Source organism: Sminthopsis crassicaudata, chromosome 2, assembly GCF_048593235.1.
Source record: "Sminthopsis crassicaudata isolate SCR6 chromosome 2, ASM4859323v1, whole genome shotgun sequence".
Taxonomy (NCBI): domain Eukaryota; kingdom Metazoa; phylum Chordata; class Mammalia; order Dasyuromorphia; family Dasyuridae; genus Sminthopsis; species Sminthopsis crassicaudata.
The window spans coordinates 348,552,165-348,565,036 of NC_133618.1; the positions used below are offsets into that span (position 1 = coordinate 348,552,165).

The following is a 12,872-nucleotide window of genomic DNA, read 5'->3' on the forward strand; positions in this document are numbered from 1 at the left end:
ATTCAGAAGGTAAAAATAACAGTTTACATTCATTTCCCAGTGTTCCTTTTCTGGATGTAGCTGGTTCTGTCCATCATTAATCAATTGGAATTGGATTAGCTCTTCTCTATGTTGAAGAAATCCACTTCCATCAGCATACATCCTCGTACAGTATCATTGTTGAAGTGTATAATGATCTTCTGGTTCTGCTCGTTTCACTCAGCATCAGTTGATGTAAGTCTCTCCAAGCCTCTCTGTATTTCTCCTGTTGGTCATTTCTTATAGAACAATAATATTCCATAACATTCATATACCATAATTTATTCAGCCATTCTCCAATTGATGGGCATTTTTTCAGTTTCCAGTTTCTTGCCACTACAAAAAGGCCTGTCACAAACATTTTTGCACATGTGGGTCCCTTTTCTTCCTTTAAGATCTCTTTGGGATACAATCCCAGTAGTAACATTGTTGGGTCAAAGTTTGATAACTTTTTGAACATAGTTCCAAATTGCTATCCAGAATGGTTGGGTTCATTTCATAGTTCCACCAACAATGTATCAGTGTCCCAGTTTTCCCACATCCCCTCCAACATTCATCATTATCTTTTCCTGTCATCTTAGCCAATCTGACAGATGTGCAGTAGTATCTCAGAGTTGCCTTAATTTGCATTTGTTCAATGATTTGGAGCACCTTGTCATATGACTAGAAATAGTTTCAATTTTTTCATCTAAAAATTGTCCACATCCTTTGACTATCAATTGGAGGATGGCTTGATTTCTTAACACATTTGAGTCAATTCTCTGTAATTTTAGAAATGAAGCCTTTATCAGAATCTTTGAATGTAAAAATGTTTTCCTAGTTTGCTTCCCTCTAATCTTGCTGCATTAGTTTTGTTTGTGCAAAAACTTTTTAACTTAATATAATCAAAATTATCTATTTTGTGATCAATAATGATCTCTATTTCTTTGGTTACAGATTCTTTCCTCCTTCACAGGTCTGAGAGTCAAACTATCCTATATTCTAATTTATAATATACTTTATGTCTAGATCATGAACCCATTTTGAACTTGTCTTGGTATATGGTACATGTGGGTCATTGCCTAGTTTCTGCCATACTAATTTCCAATTTTCCCAGAAATTTTTGTCAAATACTGAATTCTTATTCCAAAAGCTGGGGTCTTTGGACTGGATTGCTGTGGTTATTGACTATTTTGTCTTGTGAACCTAATCTACTCCACTGATCAAGTAGTCTTGTTTCTTTGCCAATACCAAATGATTTTGATAATTGTGGCTTTATAAAGTAGTTTTAGATCTAGTACAGCTAGGCCACCTTCATTTGATTTTTTTTTTCATTAGTTCCCTTGAAAGCCTTGACCTTTTGTTCTTCCAGATGAATTTTGTTATTTTTTTTCTAAGTCAGTAAAATAGTTTTGTGGGAGTTTGATTGGTATAGCACTAAATAAATAGATTAGTTTACATAGTATTGCCATCTTTATTATATTTGTTCGACCTATCTAAGAGCACTTGATAGTTTTCCAATTGTTTAGATCTGACTTTATTTGTGTGGAAAGTGTTTTGTAGTTTTGCTCATATAGTTCCTGACTTTCCCTTAGCATATAGGTTCCCAAATATTTTATACTATCAACAATTATTTTTTTAATTATTATAGCCTTTTATATAAACATATTAATAATAAACATATTAAAACATATGGATGGATAATTTTTCAACATTGACCCTTGCAAAACCTATTCCAAATTTTACCCTCTTTCTCCCCACCTCTTCCCTTAAATGACAGGTAATCCAATACATGTTAAATATATTAAAATATTTGTTAAATCCAATATGTATGTACATACTCGTACAGTTATCTTGAAGAAAAATTGGATCTAGAAAGAAAGAAAAAAAACCTGAGAAGGAAAACAAAAAATGCAAGCAAACAATAATAGAAAGAGTGAAAATGCTATTCAACAGTTATTTTAAATGGGATTTCTCCTTGTATCTCTTGCTGTTGGATTTCGTTAGTGATATATAAAAATGCTGATGATTTCTGTGGATTTATTTTGTATCCTGCAACTTTGCTAAAGGTGTGGATTATTTCTAATAGCTTTTTAGTTGATTCTCTGGGATTCTCTAAATACACCATCCTATCATCTGCAAAGAGTGATAATTTGGTTTCCTCATTACCTACTCTAATTTCTTTAATCTCTTTTTCTTCTCTTATTGCCAAAGCTAGCATTTTTAATACAATTCTAATAGTATTGGCGATAGTGGGCAACCTTGTTTCACCCCTGATTTTATTGGGAATGATTCCAATTTATCCCCATTACATATTCTGCTTACTGATGGTTTTAAATAGATGCTATTGACTATTTTAAGGAAAATTCCATTTATTCCTATAGTCTAGTGTTTTTAATAGGAATGGGTATTAGATTTAATCAAATGCTTTTTCTGCATCTATTGAGATAATCATATAACTTCTTGTTAATTTGGTTAATGCTATAGTCAATTATGCTAATAGTTTTCCTAATATTGAACCAGCCCTGCATCCCTGGTATAAATCCTACTTTATTGTGATGTATTATTCAGGGGATGATTTTTGGTAATCTCTTTGCTAATATTTTATTTAAGGTTTTTGTATCAATATTCTAGGGAAATTGGTCTATAATTTTCTTTCTCTGTTTTTATCCTACCTGGTTTAGGTATCAGTACCATGTCTGTGTCATAAAAGGAATTTGGTAGGAGTTCTTCATTCCCTATTTTTCCAAAGTTTATATAATATTAGAGTTAATTGTTCTTTAAATGTTTGGTAGAATTCACGTGTAAATCCATCTAGTCGTGGGGATTTTTTCTTAGAGAGTTGATTAATAGTTTGTTCTATTTTGTTTTCTAAAATGGAACTATTTAAGTAATTTATTTTCTCCTCTGTTAATCTGGGCAATCTATATTTTTGTAGGTATTCCTTCATTTCACTTAGATTATCAAATTTATGGGCATAAAGTTGGGCAAAGTAACTCCTAATTATTGCTCCAATTTCCTCTTCATTAATGGAAAGTTCTCCCTTTTCATTTTTAAGACTAACAATTTTATTTCCTGTTTCCTTTTTCTAACTAAATTTACTAAAGTTTTATCTATTTTATTGTTTGTTTGTTTTTTCATAAAACCAACTCTTAGTTTTATTTAATAATTCAATAGTTTTTTTAGTTTCAATCTTATTAATCGCTCCTTTTATTTTTAGAATTTCAAGTTTGGTATTTGATTGGGGGTTTTCAATTTTTTCTTTTTCTAGCTTTTTTTAGTTGCAAGCCCAAATTGCTTTTTCTAGCTTTTTTAGTTGCATTGATCATCTCTTTATTTTATGCAAGTAAGCATCTAGAAATATGAAATTTCCCTTTATTACTGCTTTGGCTGCATCCCACAAATTTTGGTATATTGTCTCATTGTCATTCTCTTGGATGAAATTAATTGTGTCTATGACTTGCTGTTTCATCCATTCATTCTTTAAGATGAGATTATTTAGTCTCCAATTACTTTTTGATCTGTTTTCCCCTGGCTTTTTATTGAATGTAATTTTTATTGCATTGTGATCTGAAAAAAAATGCATTTACTATTTCTGCCTTTCTTCATTTGAGGTCTTTATGTTCTAATATATAATCAATTTTTGTATAGATTCCATGAACTGTCAAGAGGAAAGTGTATTCCTTTCTGTCTCCATTCAATTTTGTCCAAGGATCTATCATACCTAACTTTTCTAGTATTCTATTTATCTCTTTAATTTCTTTCTTATTTATTTCATGGTTTGATTTGTCTAGTTCTGAGAGAGCAAGGTTGAGATCTCCCACTATTATAGTTTTGTTATCTATTTCTTCTTGTAGCTCTCTTCTCCTTTAGGAATTTCCATGCTATACCACTTGGTCTATCTATATTTTGTATTGATATTGCTTTGTTATCTATGGTACCCTTTAGCAAGATATAGTTCCTTCCTTATCTCTTTTAAATGGATCAATTTTTGCTTTTGCTTGATCTGAGATCAGGATGGCTACCTCTGCTTCTTTGACTTCACCTGAAGCAATAGTAGATTCTGCTCCAGCCTTTTACCTTTATGTATCACTCTGTGCTAAATGTGTTTCTTGTAAACAACATATAATAAGATTCTGGCTTTAATAAAGTCCACTATTCACTTATGCTTTATGGGAGAGTTTACCCCATTTACATGTACAGTTAGAATTACTAATTCTGTATTTCCTGCCATCTTATTATTCCCAGGTTATATCTTTCCTTTTCTCCTTTCCCGCCTTCCCAATATTTAAGTTATGAGCACCACTTGCCTCAAACAGCCCTCCCCCTTTAGAGTCCCTCCCCTTGTCTTATACCTTTCCCCTCCAATTTCTGTTTTCCCTTCTATTTAGCCTACCCCTTCCCTTTTTGCTTTCCCTTCCCCCTTTTCAGTAAGTTGAGAGAAGTTTCTTTATAAACCAAATATGTCTAATATTTTTTCTTTGAGCCAGATCTGATGAGAGTAAGATTTACACAATGTTCACCTCCCTCCCTTCTTTCTCTCAAATATAATAGGTTTCCTTTGCCTCTTAGTGAGATGTAATTTCCCTCATTTTACCTTCACTTTTCCCTTTTTCTGGTATAATCCCTTTCTACCTCTAGTTCCTTTTTTATATTATAAATGTAAAATCAAATTTTACATGCACTCTCTATGTATACCCATAACAGAAATATAGTTCTCAAGAGTTCTTTTTATGCTTCTCTTGAATCCTATATTTGGAATTCAGATTTTTTTCTTTAGCTCTGGTCTTTTCATCAGAAATGAATGGAATTTCACCTGTTTCATTGAATGCCCATCTTCTTCCCTGCTCACTTTAGCAGGGTAATTTATTCTTGGCTGCATTCCAAGTTCCTTTGCCTTTCAGAATATCAGATTCCAGGTTTTTCCATCCTTTAAGATGGAAGCTAATAGATCCTAGGTGATCCTTATCGTGGCTCCTCGGTATTTGAATTGTTTTTTTCCTGGCTGCTTGTAATATTTTTTCCTTGTTTTTGATAGTTGTGAAATTTAGCCACAGTATTACTTGGAGTTTTAATTTGGGCTTGTCTATCAGGTTGTGGTTGGTGAATTCTTTCAGTGGCTATTTTACCTTCTGATTCTATGACATCAGGACAATTCTTTTTTATGATTTCCTGAAAAATACTGTCTGGGCTCTTTCTTTCATCATGGTTTTCAGGGAGTCCAATAATCTTTAGATTGTCTCTCCTGGATCTATTTTCCAGGTTAGTAGTTTTCCCAAGTAGGTATTTTACTTTTTTTTTTTTTTTTTCATTCTTTTGGTTTTGCTTGACTGATTCTTTTTTTTTCCCCCCTGAGGCTGGGGTTAAGTGACTTGCCCAGGGTCACACAGCTAGGAAGTGTTAAGTGTCTGAGACCAGATTTGAACTGGGGTCCTCCCAAATTCAAGGCTGGTGCTCTATCCACTCCACCTAGCTGCCCCTTGACTGATTCTTGATATCTTATTGAGCCATTCATTTCCATTTGTTCAGTTCTGATTTTTACTGAATTATTTTCTTAATTTACTTTTTTTTTTTTTTTAACTTCTTCTTGTATTTGTCCAATTGAGTTTTTAAATGAGTTGTTTTGTTCTATGGAATTTTTTTTTCCATTTCACAAATTCTGTTTTTTAAGGAGTTATTTTCTTTTTCCATTTCATGAATTCCATTTTCCTGGGAGTTATTTACCTTTTCCATTTCACAAATTCTATTTTTCAGGGAGTTGTTTTCTTTCTCCATTTTCCCAAATTTGTCTTTTTGTGAGTTATATGCCTTTTCCAAACCCTCTTGGCAGAGTTTTCATCTCCTTTTGCCATTTTTCTTCTAGCTCTCTTTTAAGATCCTTTTTAATTTCTTCTAGGAGAGCCTTGTGTGGAGACCAATTTATATCATTCTTTGGGGCTTCATCTGAAGACAGTCTGCTTTTAATCTCTTCAGGGTTTGAAATCTGTTCTTCTCTTTCACTATAAAAACTATCTACGGTCAGAGTTCTCTCTGTGTTTTTACTTATTTTTTTAAAAAGTTGGGATCTACTTCCTAGCTGTGTGATCCTGGGCAAGTCACTTAACTCCAGCCTCAAAAAAAAAAAAAAAAAGTGGGATCTGCTTTTAGGGCAAGGGAGGTTTTCCAAGCTTTCTCTACAAGTAGCAGTAGCTGCACTGAGTCTGTGCCAATTCACTCCCGGTGCAGGGTATGCACCAAATTGCAGGAGACTCTGGCATTTGGGGGTTCACTATTTACTTTTTGTGTTTGTTTTTATTGTTTTATAACTTCTCTGCTGATCTAATAATGACTTGCAACCAGGACAGAGTAACCAGCACTGCTACAGAATCCTTCTCCTACATTCTCTGCCATGTGCAGTCTGCACCCCACCCATGCACTTGGGCTTCCCCTTTTAGCCTGCTTGTGCCTTGCCACCTTCCTCCATGTCCAATCAAAACAGACCTTTCCTGGTGATCTTAGAAATTATCTTCTGCTGGTAATTTGTTGCACTCCCAATATTTGTGGATTCCGCCAGTCCAGAATTAATTCAGAGGCTGCATTTAGTAATTAGCTGAGGGTCATGGGAGAAGATCAGGAAAAAGCATATGTCCTCTCCACCATCTTGGCTCATGATTTTTTTATTTTTTTTTTTATTCATTTTTCCAAATTATCCCCTCCCTCCCTCCACTCCCTCCCCCCGATGGCAGGTAATGCCATACATTTTACATGTGTTAAAATATAACCTAGATACAATATATGCGTGTAAATACCATTTTCTTGTTGCACATTAATTATTAGCTTCCGAAGGTATAAGCAACCTGGGTAGATAGACAGTAGTGCTAACAATTTACATTCACTTCCCAGTGTTCCTTCTCTGGGTGTAGTTATTTCTGTCCATCATTGATCAACTGGAAGTGAGTTGGATCTTCTTTATGTTGAAGATTTTCACTTCCATCAGAATACATCCTCATACAGTATTGTTGTTGAAGTGTATAGTGATCTTCTGGTTCTGCTCATTTCACTCAGCAACAGTTGATTTAAGTCTCTCCAAGCCTCTCTGTATTCCTCCTGCTGGTCATTTCTTACAGTTGGCTCATGATTTTTTAAAGCAACTTTATAATTAATAAGTTTTTTGGGTACAAGAGCAATAGATTATAAAACTAGAAGGGATCTTAGATAGCTATCCAAAGATTTATTGATGCCATTTGTCTTTAGTCATTATCACATCCCACCAAGACCTCAATTGAACTCTCCTTTGTTTCTATTTTCCTTTTTTTTTTTTTTTTTTTTTTTTAATTTTAATAGTTTTTATTTACCAGATATATGCATGGGTAATTTTACAACATTGACAATTGCCAAACCTTTTGTTCTAATTTTTCCCCTCCCCACCCATGGCAGGTTGACCAATACATGTTAAATATGTTAGAGTATAAATTAAACACAATATATACAATGTATACATGACCAAATGGTTGTTTTGCTGTACAAAAAGAACCAGACTTTGAAATAGTGTACAATTAGCCTGTGTCTCCTTTGTTTCTTAATCTGTCCCACAATTCCTCCAACTTAGCTAATTGAATGTATATGCATATTATTTGTGTGTATAGTTTATGTATGTCTCAGCAGTGTTCAAGAATGTACTTTCAGCATTTAAAGTTCATTTCTCATTAGGAGGTAAATGGGGTTTTATCTTCATTTTTTTGGTTTGTCATTGCATTGATCAGCATGTAAAGTTTTTTTTTTTCCTCTGCAATGTCATTGTATAAATTGTCTTATTTAATTAGTTTATAAAAGTCTTCTCAGGTCCCTATGAAATTGTCCATTTCTTTTTTCATAGCCCAATTAGATGCCATTCCATTAATATACTTAAAGCTTGTTTAGTTATTCCCCAATAGAACAGCTCCTCAGTTTATTTTTAAGTGTCATAAAAAGAGGTATTGGTCATTTTGTACATATAGATATTTTTCTTTCTTTGGTATCTCTTCATTTTTATAAACATGGTAATAGTAAAGCTGGGTCTGAGAGTATGAACAGTTAATAATCTCCTGGTCATAGTTCCTGATTCCTTTCCAGAATGGCTAGAGCAGGAGTGTCGAACATGAGATCCACAGCATTCTATCTGAACCAAATTAAAATGTAATTGGTTAATATTTAACTAAAATACAAGAAAATGCAGATGATGTTAATTCAGGGTTTTCTAAGTCATTATTTGGCCTGCAGGTATCTTTATTTGATTTTGGTCTTTGTTTCTATTTGACGTGTCCTAGAAAACAGCTTTTCCACAACTTCATGTTTTATCTTTGCCATATTTTTGAAGTTGAGTTTCATTTTACTACTAAAATCATTTTATAGAGAAGGATATTGAGGCCCAGAAAGGTCAAGTGACTTGTTCAAGGTTAAGAACCAGGGTTCAAATCTGAATTTGTAAGTTCAATCAAAAGTTCTTACTACTGTAGTCATTTAACCCATCTAATCTCCTATTCTGATGGAAGGAAAGCTTTAACTTGGACACCTGAGTTTAAACCCCTAGCTCTGGTACCTTCAGAACCAAGTCACTTAATTTCTCTGGTCTTAAATTTCTTCTAGTATAAAATGAGGGAGTGCAACTAGATGATAATGATGGTGACATTAACATTTGTGTCTTGAGGTTGGCAAAACAATTTACATATGTATATAAATTTTGTTCTTACAAATGTTATTATTCCCACTTTACAGATCTAAGACTGAGATTTAATTGTGTGACTTGCTCCAAATCCCACAACTAGTCAGTTTTTGATGCAGGATTTGAATGCAGGTCTTTCTCATTCCAAATCGAGCAGTCTATTAAATCTTATCTTGCTCCAGGTGATTTTTTTAAGGTACTTTCCAATATTGGATTTATGACTTTTCACTCACCTTCAAATTTGTAAATTTTCTCTACAATATTTCGATAACATAATTTATTTGTGCTTTGCCTGAGTACAATATAGAAGTCAGGGCATGATTGCATTTTATTACTAAGCCAACCAAGAAAATCCTTTTTTTTATTTATATTTTTACATATATGGTTTTGCTATTTTAAAACATTTTATATAGTTATTTTAAATCAGATCCTGCCTCTGACACTAACTTCAACTCTAGCAAGCAATTTAAACCTCTTTGGGATTCACTTTACTCATCTATAAAATTAGATTAGACTCAGTGGCTCTTGGGTCATTTACAATTCCAAATCCATGATCTTATAATATCATCAATAATGTTTTCTTATAGATTACTTTTTTCAAAAATGATGCATTACCATACAGTTATGATTTTATTTTTTAATTTGAGAGTCTGCTTTTGTGCTGTGACAATATTCTATGTTGTTTTGTGATCAGAATTTTCTTTTTTTTATTTTATAATTATAAAAATTTTTTGACAGTATATATGCATGAGTAATTTTTTTTATAACACTATCCCTTGTATTCATTTTTCCAAATTATCCCCTCCCTCCTTTTATTCCCTCCGGTTGATGACAGGCAATCCCATACATTTTACATGTGTTACAATATAACCTAGATACAATATATGTGTGTAAATACCATTTTGTTGTTGCACATTCCGAAGGTATAAGTAACCTGGGTAGATAGACAGTAATGCTAACAATTTACATTCACTTCCCAGTGTTCCTTCTCTGGGTGTAGTTGTTTCTGTCCATCATTGATCAACTGGAAGTGAGTTGGATCTTCTTTATGTTGAAGATATCCACTTCCATCAGAATACATCTACATACAGCATTGAAGTGTACAGCGATCTTCTGGTTCTATTCATTTCACTCAGCATCAGTTGATGTAAGTCTTTCCAAACCTCTCTGTATTCATCCTGCTGGTCATTTCTTACAGAGCAATAATATTCCATAACCTTCATATACCATAATTTACCCAACCATTCTCCAATTGATGGACATCCATTCATCTTCCAGTTTCTAGCCACTACGAAAAGAGCTGCCACAAACATTTTGGCACATACAGGTCCCTTTCCCCTCTTTAATATTTCTTTGGGATAGCAGCAATGCTGGGTCAAAGGGTATACACAGTTTGATAACTTTTTGGGCATAGTTCCAAATTGCTCTCCAGAATGGTTGGATTCTTTCACAACTCCACCAACAATGTATTAGTGTCCCAGTTTTCCCACATCCCCTCCAACATTCATCATTATTTGTTCCTGTCATCTTAGCCAATCTGACAGTGTTATCTCAGAGTTATCTTAATTTGCATTTCCCTGTGTGATCAGAATTTTCACAGAAATCATCTATCTCTATCACTTTAATCCTGTAGCAACTTAATGAAACTTAAATTTTGTTTTAATGGTTCCATGATAACAGCATGAGGTAGACAGATCCAATTAAATTAATTAGTAGAAGTATCAGAACACATTTCATAAATAACATTCCCATTTTGGACTTAGGAATCAGTTAATTCAGAATATAGAGATACTAAAGGAAAACTTGGCCAATTTTGATGTCTTAACATATGCATATAAATTCTCATGAGTTTCCTGACCCTGGAAAATAAAAAATTCCTGTATTAGCAAGAAACCTTTGAAGAAACTCTAGAAGGGAAGGGTTTTAATTTTTCATTTTCCCTTTAGCATAACAACTAAATCTGTTACTTAGATCCCCTGTGGAAACCCACTTAGTTGTCACCATATAGATTAGTTTAAAATTTTACTTTTATTCATAAGGCAGCTTGTTGTATAATCCATGATGGCAAATTCAGATTGAAACAGTTACTAATCTTAAACAAAAGGATCCCTACTGGCCACATAGTGACTTAGAAAACTACATATTAACATTATCTATGGTTTATTGTTATCTTTGTTTTGTCAATTACTTCCCAATTACATATAAATTTGGTTCAGGCTCCCTGTAAGTGCTGAGATCTTGCCTTTAGAGCCTAGAAGATGTAGATTCAGGTACTTGCTGCTGAATGGCTATAGAACTCCAGGGAAATCACTTTATTTCTCCTTGTTTCAGGCAACTACACATTATTGATAAGATGCAGCTATATATAGTTTCCTCATTAGGGAGTTCTTTAAATCAGTGAAATCAGATGTCCATCCCATATCTTCTAGGATTTTTTTGTAACAAAGAATGTAACTGTTTATTACTATTATCAGAATGTGAAAGCAACAAGAAACCTTAAAGAACTTTCTCTCTCCATCTTACACCTGCAGATGAGAAGCTGAGATTCAAGCAAGTTGTGATTTACTAATTCAAGATCTTTGACTTCTAATTTGTTTTGGTTAGACCCCAACTCTTTATATAACAGGCTCAGCAATTACAGTGATTTGCCCATAGTGGATTTAAACTCAGTCTTTTCCCCTTTCCCCTCATTTTGTAATGAGGAAAACTGAATTCAAGGAGGTTTTAATTTATGGAAGGTTACAGATAGGTGGCAGTTAGGATTTAAATTCAAATCCTGACTCCAAGCCTAGCACTCCACTCAGTGTACCACAAGAGACATATCCCTGAAAAAAGTAGTGAAACATATAAGAACTTATAGATAGTACTTTATTAAATACTTTATTTATATATACACACAATTTTTAATTCATTCAGGGAAGGTGGCTCTATGCTTTGTTAGCTTGCCTTGAAAAACCATTATTACCTGAAGCTCATTCATTAATTAGGCAACTTGCAAGAAGATGCTCTGAAGTGAGAGTCTTAGTGGTAAGTTACAACTTTCTATTTCAAATGATATCTTAAACTGGTGTAATACTTTAGTTTGCAAAGCACTTTGATGTATTTTATATTGATAGAAAAACGTTAATTACTTTTCCCTAGATGGTGTCTGAAAATTTAAGTAAAAAAGACAAATTGAAAATGCACAAAGGGAATTTTTCCCAATTTAAAGCTATTTATTTCATTGTTGTTCTGTGAATAACCAAATAAGATTTTTGACACATACAAAAATCTTACATTGTTATATTCCTACTACTGTAGTAGCATTTTTTATGCTTGAGCTACTAATACCCTATGTCATGAGTCATTTGTCTCAAGTTCTCTGATGTGCTCTTTCAATTAAGTGTCTTGTTATAAAGCTAAGACAAACCCTTTTGTGGTTCCTCTCCCTTATATTGCAAGAGCTTCTGATCCAAGCTTTCACTTTTCAGGATTATGCATCTGTCTCCACTGATCTTCACAATATAGATGACATAAAATGTATTAGGTATAGATTTTAAGTTGTATCTCCTTAGCAAGAGGCTAGAGAGATACCTGCCCTTTCAAGCTTTTAGACCCAGAACTATCTTTATCTATTAGATTTCCTTCAGAACCCCTATAAAGTTTATTATCCCTCCTCTTCAATAGCATAAATAGTAACTTCTAATCCAAAGTGCTTGTTTTTTATTTTAAAAGTAAATTTGGTGGAACCCAGAAAGCAGAAATAAGATATATTATTTTCCTCTTTTTTTCTAGGAGAGTAAAGAAGATGAGAGAGTACCTGCTTTGAATTTATTAATCTGTTTGGTGAGCAGGTATAGTAAGACTTTCTTTTTTATCCTGTACTTCTAAGTACTACTTGTGTGCATTTTTTTCAACATGTCTGTCTTTCCTTATGTGAACATTTTAAAGAAGCCCAAATGTTGAGTACATTTACTAAATAGGAAAACCATAAAATAATTTACCTACTTTGTACTTTCTTAGCAAAATTTTGTGAGTTTTAAAAATAATACATTTTAATTGGATGTCAGCTCGAAAAGTCTAAAAATGTGTACTTATTTTTAGAGTGCAAAATAATTGTAGTTCTTTAAGCAAGGTCCCTAGTGACTTTTATGCCATTGTTCTTTGTGTGATGCTAAAGTATCATTAAGTTTTGAGCCAAAGTTCTCCACGAATA

General features: G+C 33.3%; 1 protein-coding gene across 3 annotated transcripts in view; it reads left to right on the top strand.

The window, feature by feature from the left end:
* Window positions 1–12,872, top strand: part of GEMIN2 (gem nuclear organelle associated protein 2) — a 28,473-nt gene that overhangs the window by 14,705 nt on the left and 896 nt on the right. For all 3 annotated transcript variants that reach the window (XM_074290711.1, XM_074290712.1, XM_074290713.1), the window contains 2 exons: window positions 11,594–11,704; window positions 12,452–12,510. In XM_074290711.1, the coding sequence (XP_074146812.1) occupies window positions 11,594–11,704; window positions 12,452–12,510 (170 nt within the window). The remainder of the gene's footprint in view (window positions 1–11,593; window positions 11,705–12,451; window positions 12,511–12,872) is intronic.